Source organism: Pituophis catenifer, unplaced genomic scaffold, assembly GCF_029215685.1.
Source record: "Pituophis catenifer annectens isolate HBS135680 unplaced genomic scaffold, rPitCat1.0.hap2 SCAF_1, whole genome shotgun sequence".
In the NCBI taxonomy this organism is placed as follows: domain Eukaryota; kingdom Metazoa; phylum Chordata; class Lepidosauria; order Squamata; family Colubridae; genus Pituophis; species Pituophis catenifer.
Genome location: NW_027256881.1, coordinates 246235039 through 246255441, shown reverse-complemented (window position 1 = coordinate 246255441; position 20403 = coordinate 246235039). Strand labels below are relative to the sequence as shown.

The 20403-nt window shown below is 37.0% G+C and overlaps 1 protein-coding gene across 1 annotated transcript in view; it reads right to left on the bottom strand.

The window, feature by feature from the left end:
* The window catches only part of BRSK2 (BR serine/threonine kinase 2), a 453493-nt gene that overhangs the window by 68577 nt on the left and 364513 nt on the right, over positions 1 to 20403 (bottom strand). Inside the window, exons 9-12 of the mRNA XM_070957404.1 lie at positions 14510 to 14541; positions 12462 to 12626; positions 10050 to 10147; positions 7864 to 8014 (exon numbers count right to left, since the gene is read on the bottom strand). Of these exons, the coding sequence (XP_070813505.1) occupies positions 7864 to 8014; positions 10050 to 10147; positions 12462 to 12626; positions 14510 to 14541 (446 nt within the window). The remainder of the gene's footprint in view (positions 1 to 7863; positions 8015 to 10049; positions 10148 to 12461; positions 12627 to 14509; positions 14542 to 20403) is intronic.

The following is a 20403-nucleotide window of genomic DNA, read 5'->3' as shown; positions in this document are numbered from 1 at the left end:
CTCGGAAGGATGGAAGGCTGAGTCAACCTTGAGCCGGTGAGATTTGATCTGCTGATCTGCTGAAGTAGCTGCAGTACAGCACTCTAACCACTGCGCCACCTTGGCTCTTGAATATATAGGATTTAATAATTTTGAAGCAGCTTACCCCACACGTTGTCTCTGGTTTAAGAGCCACATGCACTAATGGAATATTTTCCTAGAACTGGAGTTTCTGAAAATAGTTACCTTGACTTTATGCAATTTGATACTGTAATAAAGCATAATCCTTGAATTTGATACATGCTGGAGCATCTATCAATGTTAGAAATACGATCCATAGGCCCCAGGTATTATTATTACTATTGATTTTATGTTTTCCAGCACATGATGAGATCATATTATATTCAGAAACCATGGCCTGCACAACAGGTGGCTTTGCTTGTATGTGCAAATATACAATAAGATTAGATATAGTGATACACCATTAAGAGAAATCACTGCCCTGAAAATATGCGGGCATGATTTAGAGGTAAAAACATATTCTGGAGTGTGCACTTCTAGTTCCATATTCATTTGAATATACAATGAGTATATTTTGCATGGGTACCATATTTAAAATAATGTCTTACTCACCAATCAAATAGATGAAAGGCTCCAATGTTATATATTCTACTCTCCTGAAAACTTGCAGATATTTATTTGAGGTGGGACTAATCTTTTTTAAATGCCATACTTCATCTTATTAACTCATACTTATTTGACTATTACTGCCAATGGTCATATAACACTTCATTTCACATTTTTAACCCAAAGTGCATTTTTAACCCAAAGTGTATCATTTCAAGTTTTAAGTATTTTGCTACAAAGCTACTTACTTTTGGAGTATAAAAAGAGCTACATTGGCTATCATAGTATTGAAGCATTAACAACTAATGTTCTAAGTAAATTATTATATTCTCTAGAAATTCATTTACACCGATGACCATATGTCTCCACATATGCAGACATAAGCAATGCAGGGAAAGTAAATAAAAATATACAGATAGTTAACATGGACATACAAATGCTTAAAAGAATCTTAATGAGTTTTCCAGAAAGAGAAAGTCAGGAAGTGCTTTAACAATGCGAATGGACATCAAATTGACAATGAGGGATAGAAAGAAGCAAAATGAGTTTTATTTAAATAAAAATAATTCCCCAAAACAAAAACCTAGCAGCGCAGATATGTGCATTTCCTAAAGAATTAAAGCATGTGAACTACTGAGCCGCAGCAACCCAGATATAGAAGAAGCACTAAAAGATCCAGAAGGAAGGAAGGAAACATAAAATTGAGAGAGAGAAAAAAATGCAAAATGAAGAGAAAAATAACGCAAGGTTAAGAGAGAGAAACAAAAACGAGAATGACACTGAAAAGAATGCAACAATGAGAGTAAAAGAAAAAAAATACAAAAATGAGAGAAGAAATAGGAAAAAAGGGGGCAGAAAGAAAAGTGGCCTCAGCTATCAAAACAATTGTGTGCATCTAGGAAGTCAGGATTCTTAAAGATGCAGTATTCCTCTTAAAAATGAACCAAAAGGGAGAGAAAAATTAAGACACTGAGCAGGTACCATTTCAGGGTTCTGATTCAGTAGATAATATTTCAGTTGAGGTTTCTTTCTTACAATTAGCCCTGTAATTCTTTAGCTTACTTTTCTGTGGTTGTTCCCTTAACAACTCTTTCATCAAGGTACACAAAACCAAACACATTTTTTTCAAAAAATGCTTGCTTTGTTCTTATGGTTTTCATTAGGTTCCAGCACCTTATTGATCTGATCAGGGCTCGGAAGCTAACTGGTTGGTTAGTACTTGGGTAGAAGACTAATGGAAATCCCAAAATTTCAATCCAGCCAGGGAAATTGAAAAACAAGATTATAGCAAACCACTTTTACTTCTGTACCCAAGAAAACTGTGTCTATGTGTCTACAAAGTCTCCAGAATTCAAGATAAACTTGAAGATCATCAATCCTTTTCCATATTTCTGTATTTAAAAAGGATGCTTACTTTTTAGCTTTTTCTTTTCTATGAAACTATGTAGTCTATTTTAAAATATATTACCAATCCTTATAAAGTAGGCCCTCTCTCCACTATTTGAGAGCCAGTGCTCACAAGAAATTGTCCTGGAAGCTTATCAGTGCTTTGGATAACAAAGAGACATTGATAAGGACCCATTTTAGGGTAGTGGCAAATGTGCTAATGTTGGAGCCTTTCTGAGAAAAAGGCTATTTGTGAAAAGGGTTTTTGCTGGTTACTACAACAAAGGATTTTTCAGCAAGAGGAAGGGGGGGGGGGAATAACCACAAGGGTGGTGGGTTAGCACTGTGATCTGTCTGGCAAGAACTCTGAGCATATAGTTAGGCTTTCAAAATCCTATTGTACTACAATCACTATGGGCTGAAATTTGCATCAAGTATCTGGCTCTTGCAACAATGCTTAGGAATTCTCTGATGAATATCACATCAAACAGCAGCTCATTATTTCTCCCCAGCTTATGAACGGTTTATGAGATCTTGGCAACAACCCTCCTTTCCTCATAAAACAGAGTGCCTTGCTTGTTGCCAGACCATCCCATCTGCTGAGAGGCAAAATTCCTCTCCCCACTTCTTTAAAAATAGGAAGCTGTTATAACTTTCAGAAAGTTAATGGAATGATCTTACAAAGCATTTCGGGGTGAATTTAAAGTGAACTAGGATTTGCACAAGTTCACTTCATATTAGATTTAGTACAGCATTGCGACAAAAAGGCTCCAAATCTTGCCCCTACAATATATTCAAATCATCATTTCCAATCTCAATATAAAATAAAAATGCTAATATAATTCTCAGGTCAGCTGTAAACATTACCAAAAAAAAGACACCATGAGGTGATTTAAACATTTTAAAGAATCCTACAATACTTGTATTGTATGGTATTCCTGCTGTTCCTTTTTCCTCTACGTTGCATATTGGCTGCATTAGCCTATGACTATGATGGAAATATTTTCTCTTTCTCCCTGTGTAGGTAAATTGATGCACAGAGTAAACTTAAGAGCTTCTAGGTTAGAAGCTTTAATTGCAATACAGGACTGAACATAGTATCACTCCTGAAGCAGCTTATGACTATGTAGTTTTAAAACATTTCTTGGTTTAAAAAAATAGAAGTGCAATATACACACTTTGTTTGTTTGATTTCGACTGTATGTTCTATATTCAAAGGGCAGACTTGAAAGAACATAGGCTAACTTAGAACTTTCTCAGACTATAGAAAAAGCTGTTGAGATGATTGGTTAAACTCAGAGCATGATTTTATGGGCATGTTAATTGGATCCCATATCTGGCTAAATGTATGCATGGTTTTTAAAATATTAATGCTGGAAGAGTTCCTTACCATAATTGAAAGACCCTAAAAATATCAACAATTTTAAAAATTACAATGAAATCTTCAGTAGCCGAGAGAGGAAAAAAATGGGTTGCTACAAGATGTCATATATTTGCTGAAATCCTTCCTGTTAATATATTATTAAGTGTTTTCCAATTAAGAATCTCTGCCTCTTTGAAACAGCAAAATGTGGAGTGACCCCATACTAAAGCTGTCTATGAAAGAAAAGAACCAATTAACCATCATTATCTGACAGAAAGCTTGATCTTCAAAGTTCAAAGCTTATTCTTAAACATCAAGGAGATAAGCTAACATATTCTCTGTATCCCAGACATAAGAGTCAAATGAAACTTATTTGAGGTTGGTTAAATGGTTCACTAGGGTCAAATTTGACTTTAATTGCCAATATGCAAGGAAGAAGGGCAATAGCAGAAGTATAAAGGGAGCTTAGTGGAATGGAGGAAGCTGATCTTACAGGCTCATCTTGTCCCAACTGGGATCAGCAATTCGGTCATTAAGCGAAGTGGTTGCTAATTGAAACTATGACTGTATTTAGCTTTCCTTTGATTTACAGATCTGCAGAGGCCATAAATGTGAGGATTAGTCCCAAAGTTATTTTTTCACGTAACTGTAAATGGTCACTGTATAAGGCAGTTGCTAAACGAGGACTACCTGTTCTGATTCCCTATCCTCTTTTGCTTGTCATTTGTTGATGGAAGCATTTTTTCCCCTTTTAGTTCATAATGTACCTCAGTTCTAGTGTGTTTTGCTTGATCTTGGAATCTTACAGCATAGACATAAACCATACAGACAATATCTGGAGACTGTTAGGCCAAAATATATGCTATAATGTGAAGGTGAATTAATCGCTGACTTGAGTTATTTTTTTCCAAAGAATGAAATCAAATGTATCCCCAGCAGAAAAGGGAAGTACTGCATCTTTAAGAATAGAAGTGAGATAAAGGAGAGGAACAGATTGTTGGTGTTTTATACCTTTCTTCTTTGCTGAATGTGGGATTGGCTTCACAGATATCCAGGCTTTTACTGAACATTGTTTTACTATGGCAGGAACAAAGTGAGAAAAAAGAGTTACTGATGTGGACATTCATATGAGGTTCACCTGACGCAGTTCCACCCACCCAAAGTTACCCCCCTCCCTTCCAAAAAATATCTGGAATGGAGAACTACATTGCTTTCCCAGTTCTGTGCTGATACTGGAAGGTTTTAAGAGCTCCTTGCATAGAAGGGTGTAGCATCTGGGTTACTGGAGAGGCTAATTTTTTCCAGTGAAGGAGTAAACTAAAATTCTACTAATCTTGTTGATATGAGATGTGAGATAAGGGTCACTACATACAAACCATTCTTGCACATGGCCTCTCCAAACATCAATTACCACGTAAATGCTGGCTCAAACCTGAACCATATTTATCAGAGACATGGTGATGAGATATGCCAATTTTCAAGGAAGCTACTATGTTGAACAAGATCTGAAGAATGCAGATCCAGCTTGGCCATTCAAAGTAGCCTCCTCAGTACATAACTTGTTCCCACTAATCCTTTCACTTGCTGCCATTAATCTGCAAAGAAAAGCCATAAATATTTCAAGCCCTCAAAAGAAAAATGGCAGGCCTGAAACCTACAGGTGGGTCAGATGGAGAAAAACAGATCCTAGTATCAGGTAGCTGTCTTTTCAGTAATCAGTGTAAAGAAGTCAGGAAGAAAAGGATGTCAGTTTGTTGATGGAAGCACTTTTCCCCCCCTCCTTTCAGTTCATAATGTTTTGTTTGATCTAACATAAAGCCTTGAGCCTTTTACAGCAATCTTTGGGCTGAAAAAAAATTCTGTGACAGGAAAATGTACCATGAAAATAGCAGCTGCGACGGCATTAATGTACCATGGGGAAAATGAGAAGCTGAGTTTAGATTATGGAACAAGAACAACCGAAAGTACCAAAGTCCTCACAAGAGAAGGAATAAAAGGAAATGAAATTTACAATAAGTAAAACAGCAAACGGAGGAAGCAAGATTATTGGTAGAAAAAAATTGAAAACCAAGTTGATTTCAAGGCATTCATCTTTTTCACAGGCAAAACTTCCTGGGTATCATGAATAGAAAGGGAAGAGGCATGGAATGTGTGAACTGTCAGATAATACAAGGTTTTAAAAGAAGATATATATATATATATTATCTTCACAGGACATTTGGAATGGCAACTGCTGAAACCAACATATACTCGATTTAATACATCTCAGGAAGACAATGCATGGTAACGTTTTTTAAGCAGAGATGGACATGAGCAAATTCGAGACGAAATTATGCTGGTGGGCAGCTTTAGGTTTATTTTTTGGCATGCTTTTCACAAAAATAAATAGCTACTTATCCACAACTACTTCTAAATAAGGCTTGATCTCTTTGCAGAGGCCATTAATAATTGTCCAGTTTCACTGTGACCTATGAATGCACGCTCCAAAGAAACTACTTAAAACATAGGAAAATGGTGCTGAAAGTGAATTTGTTAACAAAATGCACTCATGATTTTGTAAGGGTATTCATTTAGTAGGAGAGGGCGATGTTCCCCTCATGTTCTTCAATTTACTTATGCAACAACCTACTGATATAGACCAGGAACAGATCATACTGCATTTCAGTCACTTTAACTGGTGTGGCTTCCAACAATAAATCCTACATATAGTGGTTTTGTAAGGACCATGAAAATTCTCAGTTTGAGATCTCCCCCTCTCTGGTCCCTTGATCACAGTATTACAATGTCCAAATTGTTTGGGGAAATGGTAGCATAGCTACTCATTGAAAGTAATGCTCTTCCAGGTAGCACTATCCTCTTCAAAATGATTTCCAGAGGTTACATGGAAATTCATAGTAGACTCTACGTCCATATGTTTCTTTTCTCATTTGGTGGACTTTGTGTTAAGGAACAAGCTTATACTCAGCATGAATGAACACACTTCTGTGTTTGTTACTTGAGGATGAAGCGGCATAAGAAATACACAGAGGCACAGGATACTGTGCAACAGCACCATGAAATTATGAATTTCTTTTTTATATTTTCTGCTTTGCCTACCTATATTTCACATGTGCATTGTGGCTCTTGCCAGTTGTTATAGCATGGAACCGGACTGTATGATGTCCGGTTGTCATGTCATTTTATGCAGTGTTTCAGAAAACATTACTTTATAAAAGATCTCACTAATCCAGAGTAAATCCACAGATTTCCGCTACAATGCTTTTCACCATTAAAATAACTATATATAAAGAAAAATAATTTTGTTAAAAATGATTGAGGTTAGTAAAATATGCAACTTTGGAATGTGACACAAATCAAAATGTTAAAGTCACTGGTACCATACATCACAATAAATGTAAGATAACCTTAGAATTTGGCAAAAATACTCTCCCCAGCTTAGATTTCCTTTCTTGGTTGGTTATTCCTATCTTGATCTATTTTAAATACCTGATTCACATACAGAGTATGGTAATGAAGAAACAACAAATTGGTGGTATTTAAATTCTGAAACCTTGCATGCTAATCCTGGATTATTTGGGGATATGTCAAATCTTTCATGTACAGGATGGTCTAGGACTACGACAAGATGTCAGTGGTTGTAACTGAATAATAGCTCAGCATTGCAACTTAACGTATTGTGGAAAAAGTGGTCTACATGCATCATGACATTTTCTGCAAGAAAACAATATGTTTTCCTTTTTTGATATTTGTTGTTCATTAGAATTAAAATCACAATATTTAGCAAAGAACCACCTAGGTAAACCTTACGGAACTGCATAATATAGAGTTTCTGGGAATTGTTAAAGCAGTCGTGCTTTCTGTTTAGCAGCTGAAATAAGTTTCTAGATAATAACATTCTTCCTGCATAAAGCTAATATTTGAGACCATGAATTTATGCTGCAAAGAACCAAAAGATGGGTGCTTAAAAATGTTTAAAAACAGAGTCTCTTAAAACATTTCTATGTAGCATATCCATATGAGATTTCGTTTAATTTCTGCAACGTGATCCTAGTCAAAGCACAACAAAAATGACCATAAATATCTGAATGTATAACTTTTAGGAACTTTTTCTTTACCATTTGATTTTCAGTTCAACAAGTGGCTAGTATATTTCATTAGAGGGTAAAAAATCCTAACCTTAATCCTTTTATAGTTCATTGAACTATAAAAGGAATCAAAATTATGAATAAACAGCATTTCCATGTTGTTTGTGTTTACGTAGTCTATGAAACCTTTACATGGTTTCTGTTATAAATTTCTCCCTAGCAGTGGTTTGAATGCTTGTTAGAAACAAAAGATTAAGAAAGAAAACACAATAACAAGCAAAGAGGCTTTTTGTGATTAATTTCTCTTTCTTGCAAAAAAAACCTGGCCTGATGCTGATAAAAATGACTGAGCCACTATACCAGCTCCTGTGGTTTCTCAATGGCGTGTACGATCTTCTTCTTGTTTGTTATGGGACCACCTACCTCTGTCCATGCTGCGCCATTTCAATTGCTCTGCGGGCAGGAACCGGAGACCCTCCATCGGTCACACTTAGAACCTCCATGGACTTCCTCTCTGGTCTCCGCTTGCCATGTCTGTTCAGCATTGGAGAGTCCACACGTTTTCTGGGAGGGTCTTTATGCAGAGATAATGCAGTCAACTTAGCAAGGTTATGAAATGGCTCAAATGTCTTGGAATGGTAAAACTCAGTGTCCCCTCTATTTATTTTCTAAATTTAACAGAGAGGACGAGGACCCTGATAGAGACCAAAATCATTTAAACTCTTTACACATTGCTGCATCTCATACATGGTCCTTTTAACTCTTGCCATTCCGTCATATATCTAAAGCACTTTTTAAAAGTAACTTACATCATAGCACGCATATACACCTAAAAACAGAGCTTAGATAATGCAAAGAGGATAGACATTTTATTCAGGGAAATCATAGGTCCAAACAAGAACTTTTGAGCTGTTTCTTTCCAAATTTTATCTTTACATTCTAGTTTTTTTTTCCCCCTAATGCTACATTTTGTATCTTATGCTTATGTTTTCTTTACAAAGTATTATTGTTGCTGACCTTGCACTAAAACTTTTAAAAAGAATAGACATTTGATGCTTTATCCTAGAAAACTGCAAATAGTAATAATAAGTAGATATCTACAGGCTTTGCAGATCTGTGACATTATGATCCCATTATAGGATCTTGGTCACAAGATGCAGATATACACAAAACTGCAAACAATGAAGAACAAGAAGAGAGCCTAAAAGAATGAGAATAATATGATATAGATTTTTAGCATTCTGAATCTTGCCCCTATTGCAGACAGCTTTTGTTGAATGACCATTTGTTCAGTGACTGTTCAAATTTATGATGGCACTGACTGAGATGGACTTATGATGGGTCCTTCTAATTTCACCTATTACAATGACCCATGATCACGTGATCACCATTTGCAATCTTCTCTGCTGACTTTCAATAAGCAAAGTCAATGAGGAAGCTGGCAAGAGTTTGCAAATGATGACAATGTGGCTGTGGGATGCTACAACTGCGTGAGATCTGCCTAAGGCCAGCAACTGGGACTGCCACAGCTGCCATCCTTTGAGTGGTCACACTACTTCGTGTTTAAGACTGCATCGCTTAGCAACAACGTTGCCAGTCCCAATTACCCTTGTTAAGTGAGTACTACCTATATTCTGATATTTTTTCCTTTATATGCTGATGGCCATCTGGAAAAGAGAGTACCGATATGTATTTTTGAAGAAAACATTATCTCCAAACAATTGTTTGTCTGAAGTAATATTTAATGGATAATATCTCTTTCTCTCTCTCTCTCTCTCACACACACACGCATACACACACACTCATACACTCACACATACACAATCTTGTTCTGCATTTCTAAAGACAAATGAGCAAAGAGCTGCATTCATTCACCCTGCTTCCCTTGAATAATAATAATGTATATGAATTCTAAAATCAGATGATACATCATCCAGATATATTCAGCTTGAATACAAAACTAATACATTGAAAAAGTATATTTTTGTTTCTTATATAAGGAAATGTAGAATATAGTTTGCATTATGCATGAATAAGGAGCATGATATATCATCGGGATTGAAGAAGCTGGAGAAACTGCTACCTTAAAAAACAGAGGTATACCTGCATTGAAGAGAAAATTCAATCAATTGAAATATTAAGTTACAAGCTGATCTGCTCCCTTATGGCGAAACACAAAGTTGCATAAAATTATAACTGTACAAAACAATTCAGTTTAAGTTTAAGCCAGGTGGATAAATCAGAAAATATACTTCCATAATTTCCATCAAGTGTTTGTCTGTATCTGTGTACAATCCAAAGCTCTAAGTGCATTTCCATGAACTTCCCATCTAAATAGGTTTTTATTTCAGTGGTTAGGGAAATCCCAGGTAAGTACAAACTGCTTAAGCAGAGTAAGTAATCTACTAAAGTACATTTAGAAGCTCTTCTAAATTATAGCAGCTATTATTCGTACATTGGACTTTCTGAATGTGCAATAAACATTTTCGTTAGCTAGAATTTTACAAATTTGTCAATAACAATGAATGGCGACGTGACTTTGCCCTCAATAAGGGCAGCCAAAAGAGAGGGACTTAAGAGAAGATACGGTTTTAAAAATATATATATACCTATTTCATTTCTAGGAGGAAGATCCTCATCTTCATGACTGGGATATCTCTCTTTCCGATCAAGGAGTAGAAAATAAATCATTTTCTCCTGATTTTCCCTAGAAAAATTATAACATTATATCATTCTTTAGTAAAACATGGAATTTTCTGCTTAAAATGTACTCCATTCTGGATATCTTAAATATTAAGATAGTATAAAATACTGTTTTTAGCTCTGTTATATTCAGCCCAAGCTTGCTGTTTGTGAGATGGGCAGCTATATAAATTGGTTTATTAAACAAACAAACAAACAAACAAACAAACAAACAAACAAACAAACAAACAAACAAACAAAAGGAAGATCTAGTGCAGATATTATTTACAGGCCTTGGTCTTCTTTAGTAAAATTATTGTTTTTTTAAAAAGGGGCTGCTAAAGTAGAAGGTTAAGAGCTAATTGAAATATGTGAAAGGAGCATATTATGTAGTCCTTCTTGGATTCTGTTTCAGAATGTCTATTATGTCTCTTATGCATCAAGTGATTTCAGACATCAGTCAATGCATAAAAGACATAAAATATGCTCTACTTCCACATGACTCTCTAAGGTCATCATGAAAAATCACGGTCAATGTCTGGCAGCTTAGTGAAGTACAGAGGACAGAGAGTAGAATGGGGGTTTCCGTGTAGCTTTATTCATATACTGTTCTTTATACTGTGGAATTCACTGAACTTGGGGTTCCAACAATACGTATTGCTCTCAGTATTTGATGATAGCTCTTGGTTTAATCAGGGACTGCTGTAGCTGAATTCCTATTATAGTATATAATTGTAAGATAATATACTGTATTACTCTACTATTACTCTACATATCTGTAATTCAAACATGCATTCATACGATGTTGTTTTTTTTTTACCCTGAAGAGCATTTTTATACACAATTTCATCATCTACATCTGCAGCTTGAAGCTTGGTGTAAAAATTGTTTCATGATACCGATGTTATACGGTGTCTAAGCCAGGGTTTCCCAACTTTGGCAACTTTAAGATGTGTGGACTTCATTTCCAAAATTTCCCAGCCAGATTGCTAGGGATTCTGGGAATTGAAGTCCACATATCTTAAAGTTGCCATGGTTGAAAAACACCAGCCTAAACTACAAATGAATGACCTTCCAATCTGAGTCATCTGTCTGCTATTAATTCTTTCGGAATTTCAATCCTCTATTTGAGAAAAACGGGGAATAATAATCCTAACTCAATCCAGATATCCTGGATTGTTAAATGTTTATAACTAGGTAATGCTAGGGAAATGTTTTGTTCATTTGAAAGTGCTCACAAATATAGTTGGGAGGAAAGAATAGTAATCTTTTTTAAATAATTTATTTTTAAAATTGGAAGCCATATTACATTATATTAACTGAAGCAGAAAAGGTTTGAGAGTTGTGTCTATGCATCTATTTATAACCATTTTGAGCAACTGACTTAAATTCAAAGTAATTTCAGCATTCTTCAAAAAAAAAAAAATCTCTCAATAAAGATAGAATGAGGTTCCCCAAGCTATTGCCCAAAAGACATTTCAGATTACAGAACCCAGGTCCTCAGCCAGCATGGACATGTTAGGTAAGGATGATCAGTTATAGTCCAGTATATTAGAAAAAAGTAGAATGGGCAAAACTGGGGAAGTTTGATCCGTCATCTGACAAAAAATACCATTTTCTATCACATATCAATTAATGATACATCCTTATAAAGAAAAGATGAGAGCGGGAGAGAGATCTACACACTTGAATTTCAAAACATTGTTACACTATGTTATACAGTGTACAGCATATACTATAAAAATCACTACCTTCAAATGTGTTGGCTACCAATTCAGAAAGTTTTAAGAACAGTTTGTTTATATTTTTGGAGGAATGGGTTATTAATAGCAAATGATGTAGGCTATAGGTGTCAAACTTGCCACGTCACATTGCCATCACGTGACATATCACAACATTTTTTCCCTTAGTGGAGCTGGGGTGGGTGTGGCCTGAGTGTGACGCATCCGGCGCGCGGGCCGCCAGTTTGACCTCCCTGATGTAGGCTGTTTATTCCTCAGTCAAGATAACCCATCTTAAATACTACTTTACCACTTTCAACAGAGTGATAGCTTCTGCTCATTTATCCAAGTTTGTCAGCTTTGAAAGCATAGCAGCCACTATATGAAACAGAATATTTGGTAAAGAGATGGTTCGCTTCATTTTCTTATGTTTTTATATATCCTTTTCCCCTTTAATGATTCTATATGTGAGAGGGTTCTGATGCCACCTGGCTAAAAAATGTTGTTTCCCCTCTTTAATATGGAACTATAATTGTTGCCTAATTTTTTTCATTTCCTTTAATACACATGTGACTCTTCGTATACATTCAACCAATGATACATAGACAGACTACTTACTCTTCTGACAGCAGGTCCTGTAAAAGTTTGTTTCTGTCCCGGAAACAACCTAATGAGTGCATGCTATCTAGAACATCAGGATCGATGTCTTCCAAGGAAGGGAGAGAGCGAATCTGGACCTTTCGAGGAATTGGTTGTTCTGGTTCTGGCTCATTTTTACCCCCTCTTTAGATGAGAGGGGGGGGAGAGGAGGGAGAGGGAGAGGGAGGGAGAGGGAGGGAGGGAGGGAGGGAGAGAGAGAGAGGGAGAGGGAGAGAGAGAGAGAGAGGGAGGGAGAGAGAGGAGGAAAGAAAAAATAATTATACTAGTGTACAAAAGGAAAATATTCTCCCAAAGAGGGAACTCAAACAGTTTGCCTCTAACTTCAAGAGAGATTTAGATTCAAATTTTAGGATTTTAAATAGTGACTTCTGTGTATAATATATCAGAGGAGTTCACAATTAGGAAATTAAATATCCTGGTTGTTGCAATTAACAGAAGTGCAGAGTCAAATGGAGGAGAAGAGGCTGTTTTGTTCCTTTTAAAGGTGTCTCCCCCCCACCCCTTTCAGAGAGATTTTAAAAATCCCAGTTGATATTCAGAAGAGATTCTTTGCATTATTTTCCATTCCATCACCTTTTGGTAACACTGCATGGTCATCTAGCCATTGCAGTGTCAGGGGATTACTATAAAAAGAACAAAAGAAAAAAATAGTTTTCATGCTGCTAGCAAGTGCGCAAGAACCATTTCGAAGTTGGAAGTTTTAAATTTCCAAACAGCTCCTGTGATTATTAATTAGAAGCACAGCAACACCCAGGATTTTTTCCTCCTCTGTGTGATGATCACCAGGTGATCGTGAACAAGAGAGAGAAAATGTCAAAAGCAAGTGCTGACTGCAAATACACATGGAGGCTGATTTGAAATTAAAATTCTCCATAAGGATTTGGTGACTTCCTTTGAATGCCAAAGAAATTTTGATATATAGATCTCTAATGCATGGTTCTGGTTACTGAATAGATATTACTTCCAAAGCCTCCATTCAAAATACTGCACACTCTCTTAATAATAAATTTGCTGCCACTGATTTTAATTCTTAGAAGCTTAAATCAGATATATTGAATCAGTATTTTAATGAGAACAGTACATGAAATAGTTTATTCCATTCTTTAAAATTAAGAACCTTTTTTTTTAAAAAAATAAATAAAATAAAATAAAATAAAATTAAGAACCTTTCCAAGACAAAGAAGCTGTTTTAGTTAGTTTCTATTAGTTGTCATATCTAATGTCAACAGAACCAGGAGTGGGTTCTAATTTTTTTTACTACCAGTTCTGTGGGCGTGGCTTATTTTGTGGGTGTGGCTTGGAGGTCATGTGACTAGGTGGGCGTGGCTAGCTGGTCAGAGTCATTTCTGGAAGGTCCTCGCACTTACAACCAGTCCTCGCACTTACGACCCGGCTCATTTGTTTGCTTTTAACACTGATCAGCTGTAGGACGGCCCTTTGAAGCCCCGCGGCAAGAGTTTAAACAGTTTTCTTCCCTCTAGTCATCAGCTGGGACTCAGGAGGCAGCAATAGATTGGGGGTGGGACCAAATAAAAGAAAAGAATAACGTGAGGGGGGAGGGCGGGGGGGGGGGGGAGAACAGGTTCGGTGACATCATATCATATCGGTGAACAGAACCCTACAAAAAGATTGAACTAAATTGTTTGCAGAAAGATATTTCTATTATAGGATGGAATAATGGTATATTATTCTTTGAGTAATACTAGTTATAACACAGGCTTTTCAGGAAAATAAAGAGAGAGTTAACATATTTAGAGATCTGAACATATCTAGAGATATCAGATAGGGCAATGCTTTTGAACAGTTTTATTCCCCGAATGATGTCAGTACTATTAAAAATAATATACATAATGAAACAAAAATACAATTATTAAATGTTAAGGTATAATCATAATCTTCAGTTTTAGAAAAAAGAGGAAACTCTAGCTCTTCTGAACTCAAGGCATAATTTCAAGAAATTATTGTCTTTAAGATCATATTTAAAATATTAATGAAAAGTTACTTACATATACCATATATGCTTCTGAATGTGTTCTAGCTAGAAGTCAACAGAAAAAATGGAATGACTATAACAAAATAACAACAAATGCTAATTAATACTCTATTTAAGATTTTTCTTAAAATACAAAACTATCTTTGCACAAAATTACCAGTATATTTACATTTATATAATAGGAATGTAGCTGTGTCATTCAGAACTGGATATAATATTTTGCTATTTCCTGAGATTCACTACTGGCTTAGGCAAATTGGGGCAGGCTAAAAATTAAGGAACCTGATATCTCTGAATATATGCTCAGCAAATAAATCCAAATCTTCACGTGTCCTTTCATAAAAAGTTTTCTCCTCTTAGAAATCCATAGAAAGAACAGGGGAATTTGTGGGAGACATTGCTATTATGAGGTAATTGGGAGTTGTAAATATAAAAATCTATTGCAAATTATTCAGGCTGCCAGGGGATATTATCTTCTGCCTCTCCCCCGCGATAAAAAAAATTCTACAAGATCTGAGAATAACAGTGATTCAGTCAAAAATTGTGGAAATGACCTTCCGAAATAAATGGTTTCGTGAAACAACCTTTTCTTCAAATATGTTGCTTTGGATAATTTTTTGGGCTTTTCAGCACTTGGGGAAGCAAGCTTAATAGGTTTACTTCTCATTTGATATGCATAGAATTGTACAGGTAGTCCTTGACTTACAACAGTTCATTTAATGATTGTTCAAAGTTACAATGACACAAAAAATAGTAACTTATGACCATTTTCCCCACTTAAAACTGTTGCAGCATACCTGTGGGTCATGTGATCAAAATTCAGACACTTGGCAACTGACTCATATTTATAATGATTGTCCTGGGGTCATGTGATCACCTTTTGTAACCTTTTGACAAGCAAAGTCAACGGGGAAGTCAGATTCACTTAACAACCGTGTTACTAACCTAACAACTGCAGTGATTCGTTTAATAACTGTGGCAAGAAAGCTTGCAAAATGAGGCAAAATTCACTTCACAAATGTTTCAGTAAGCAACAGAAATTTTGGACTCAGTGGTGGTCATAAGTCAAGGACAACCTGTACTGGTAACCTGTAATTCCAAGAAAGACTATAGCTACCACAGAACATAGGCCATACAGTAGACCAGGGGTGTCAAACACAAGACCCATGAGACAGATCCTGCTCATTGGGCCGTCCTGGAAAATGTAAGAGGCCGTCCTGTGTTGCTTTGGCCCGGTCTACCCAATGTGAAGAGGAAACATGGGGCCAACATGGCTTCGGCCCGGTCTATCCAATGCAAAGAGGAAACATGGGGCCAACATGGCTTCGGCCCGGTCTACCCAATGCGAAGAGGAAACATGGGGCCAACATGGCTTCGGCCCGGTCTACCCAATGTGAAGAGGAAACATCGGGCCAGCATGGCTTTGGCCCGGTCTACCCAATGTGAAGAGGAAGCATGCCAGCATTTGGGGGAATGCCGTCAAGCTGGCCATGCCCACCCAGTTGGCCACACCCACCCACCCACCCACCCATGCCTGGCCCCCCGAGGTCAACCACAGCCCTGATATGGCCCTCAATGAAATTGAGTTTGACACCCCTGCCATTGACCATAGAACAAGCCTTAAAATCCAATCTCAGCCAGGTAATCTGAGACACTCTGGTTAGTACTGAAAACCACAGACAAGCTTGAAAGAAATCAAAGCAATAAAATCCATCTGTTTATTCAGTGTTGATCATTCACCAAACTGACCAAAATAATATCCCTCCCATAACAGTACCTGAAATTAGGTTGGAATAGATAATCTAAATCAGAGGTGTCAAACTGGTGTCCTGCAGGCCGGATGCGTCATGCACAAGCCATACCCAACCCAGTTCCGTGAATGAGAAAAATGTCACGAAATGTCATGTGATGGCAACGTGACGCCGTGAGTTTGACAAAGTAATGTAATGAGTAAAGTAAGGAGTATTACTACATTACTACATTACATGATGGGGAAAAAAATCTGGCTGCCTTTTGGGAGGCAGTTTAACCCCTATCTTTACTCAACCAATCTTATTTTTTACTGCTTTCACTGGCTAGGTAGGGCAGCAAAGTCCAAGCATGCATGAGATGTCCTCCAAAGATGTCCATACCCTACGGTAACACTGGCAAACTTTCCATTATTCTTAAGTATGTTCGTACATCGCACTTGTTCTGATTTACCAAGACAAAACCAACATGGTTATAATTTTAATAAAGGAAACAGACTCTCTGCTGAATAGTCAATGGATCCCATATGACAGTGTGAGTTTATAAGATAGTATGAGTCAGTATGAGTTGTGCAGATGGCTCAGTAGTACGTATGACTTAGGGGTAGACAGACAATTGGAACAATGTTTAAATCCTATTAGCGGAGTGTATGAGATCAGAGACCTACTAAATTGGCCTGCAAGAACTATGGCAGCTGTTTTGCTCTCATTATTTTCCACCTCATTTCCAGCTAATGAGAACTGGCAAGTCAAAATAATCTGCATGAAAATGTGAGGGAATAGAACAAAAAAAAAAAAAAAAAAAAAAAAAAAACGGAAGACTGCTTTGAGACTGTGACCGGGAGGCTCAGAAAGGTACAACAAAATCAGTGGTTTAATCTGTACTCTATAATAATCAATATGAAAAATCCTGAACTATTTTTTTTTAAATGTTCAATGTATGAAAGAAAAAAGGAAAGCAATCGAGAGGAAAGCAATCTAAAGGAAAAGCAATCGAGTTAAATGTAGGTGAGAAAGTCAGGAGGTCTCCTTTAAAAATACGTTTAGGATTTTTGTAATTATTTATAAACCTGACTCTGCTTGGGTCAAATTTAAGACATATCTATTTCACATCCTTAAACTGTAGCTATGCTGTGCTGATGCCATCTTAAATATTTAATGAAAAATTAAAGCTAAATATTTAAACTGTTTTAAGAAAATTCTGGCCAGGTTAGGATGCTATAGCATACGTTGCCAGATGTTCAGTCCAGACCGCTGGCTATTGCAGGCCTCACTGTGCAATTCCCTGCTGTTGTATCTTTCCAACTTTCCATGCCAAGAAAACAACTGCTAATTGCTTTTCTTTCTGTGGTCCAAGTCTCACTGGACATAAATACTTTTGAAAGTATGTGCATGTATACGTATGCCTTATACATGTAACATTAATTAAATTTAGATATACAAAGTTAAAATATTAAAATACAGATATATTCAGACACAACAATCAGCTTCACTTTTTTGGGAGGTGGTGGTGGTATTTTCCCAGTTTTATCTCAATATGGTTGTTTTTGCCATTTATGTTACAGTTCTTTTCTACTGGCACAGTAGTTATAACATTTCCCTGCAGTGCAGAACTTTACCGGTTTTAAATCTGCCAAGTTCTACTTTTTAAATGACTATTTTTCTTTCCCTGAGCTACTCATTTTACGGTTCTTTTTCAAAAGTCAACCAATGTACTGTTTCACCATTTTTCCAGGTATTTGAGATAGAAGGGTTTCTTACCCAAATAGCCCAAATGACCTTCTATGGTTGGAAAAATGATGTAATGGTACACCTTTGAAATAATAATAATAATAATAATAATAATAATAATAATAATAATAATAACAACAACAATCATGTTTTGAAAGCCAAATGACAGTAATTCAAAGAAAGAAAAATTATATATTCTTTATCAGCGAAATATAAATTATATATATATATATATATATATATATATATATATATTTCTTACTTCTTCGTAGGGTTTATGTGTGTTTTTCTTCTAGCCAGGTTTTCCCTACGTAACCAAGGTTTTTCTGCAGCACCAGCTCAGTAGAATCACATCCACTCGATTCTTTTTTCTTTTCTAACAGCTAGCAAGCTCTTCCTGACACACGCCATGAACACATGGCAAGACCTCAAACTCAGAGCCAAACCAAAGCCCGAGATGGGGCATCATAACCATCTGCTCAGGACATTACATCAAAAAACTCAGGATACCACAAAATACCACAGCCCATTACCCAGGTCGTTAAAACACAAAAGACTAATGGGCACCCATCAAGGACCTCACCCACACAGGATGTTACGAAACAGCTGACTAATCTGCAAACATCAACTCCATCAACTAATCAGGATGTAGCAACACAGGCAACCAACCTGCTCACAGCAACAAAGCCAGCACCCCACACCTCCCCACCAGTATTTATAGAGAAACGGCAGCTCCGATCACACTTTCCTCGCACAAGCATGAAGCCGAAGACACCAGCCTGAAGATGACAAATGAGACTTCGTCAAAATGTCACCAAGACATTTCCAATTTTACACGGGAGAAAACCCAAATAACCAAAGACCTACATATAAACACCCGCGAAAACCTCAGAAAACAAATACCATACATACATACATACATACATACATACATACATACATACACACACACATACACAAGCAAGCAAGCATACATGTATCTATACTTCTGAAGTTCTAAATTGGGGATGTTTTGCACAGAAAGCTTTATGATCACTATGATAGTGTAAAAGACTTGTAACAGAAGCTACAGTAGATCTTATTGAGGAAAAGATGGGAAACTCTGGTGAAGGAGATTGATAATAGTCAAAATCTTTGCTTAGAAGACAAGAAGCACAGCAAACAAAGTAGACGGCAAAGCTTGAACCAGCACAAACTGGAAAATGCTGCTTTCAATGTGGAACAGGAAAATACAGAGTATGGATTGGGGACAAGTAGAGGACTATGCTGTCCCTTCTTGTCCTCCAGAAACAATTGGCACCTTCTACTTGCAATGGGCAACTTGATAGTTGGGGATACCCTAATTATGAAAAATTATAAATAGGACAGATCAATTTTTGACTGAGTTTGCACAGCTTGATTGATTGAAACATCTTATTCCTCAGTCAATTATCTCAACTCTGGATGGCAGCTGCACATAAGAAGGGATGTCTTGGGAACTTTGGGGTCATATTTTTAGTGTTCCCTGTAACTCCAAAGTGGGATATGAAAACTGATCTATCTATGACAGGTATCAGCAACCTGTGGCTCTGGAGCCACATGCGACTCTTTGGGCCCTCTGCTGTGGCTCCCTGTCGGGTGATCCTACCACTGGCTGGCCCCGTCCCTTGCCCTCCCAGTCACTCCTCACCTGGCCTGAGAAGGTAAGGGCGACGGCAGGTGATGGAAAAGTGGCAGGGGCAGAGACAGAGAGATACACAGAGAGACATAGAGAGATACAGAGAGGGAGGGAGGGAGGGAGGGAGGGAGGGAGAGAGAGATGTCAAAAGGGTTTTGTGGTTCCCGGTTTTTTTAACAACCGGTTCTCTGCCCTAATGACCAGCTGGGTAGGCGTGGCTAGTGGGGGGGGTCATGTGACTGGTGGAAGTGAGTGACGTCGAGTTGGCCACTCCCACCCAGGTTTTGTGGCTCTCCATGGTTTCTTTTCTGTGGAAACTGGTCCAAATGGCTTTTAGAGTGTTTAAGGTTGCAGACCCCTGATCTATGCAGTATTAAAAGAGTTCAATTTTATTGAGATATCTCTAGGCTTATATCTTGATCACAAATACTAGAAGGGACAGTTCATCCTTAGGTAAATTATTTGGATGATACAGAGTGACATTTAATTTGATTAAATTTATTTAGTCAATTTATTGATTTGGTTTAACTCCAAACAAGTGTGAGCCTGTTAGGATAAAATTTACTCCTCTCAAGGTTAATTGCATAGCTCAGACAGCTTAGTTTTGAAGTTTGCATGACTTTCCTGTTTCCTTAGAATTTTGGAAATCCAATATCTGTTTCAGGGATGAGAAAACTGTGAGCATTCAGATCTTTCAGAATTAAGAGTTGCCCATCCTGGTTGAGACTGCTGGAAGTTGTACAGTTTAATAATATATGGAAAAGACCTTGG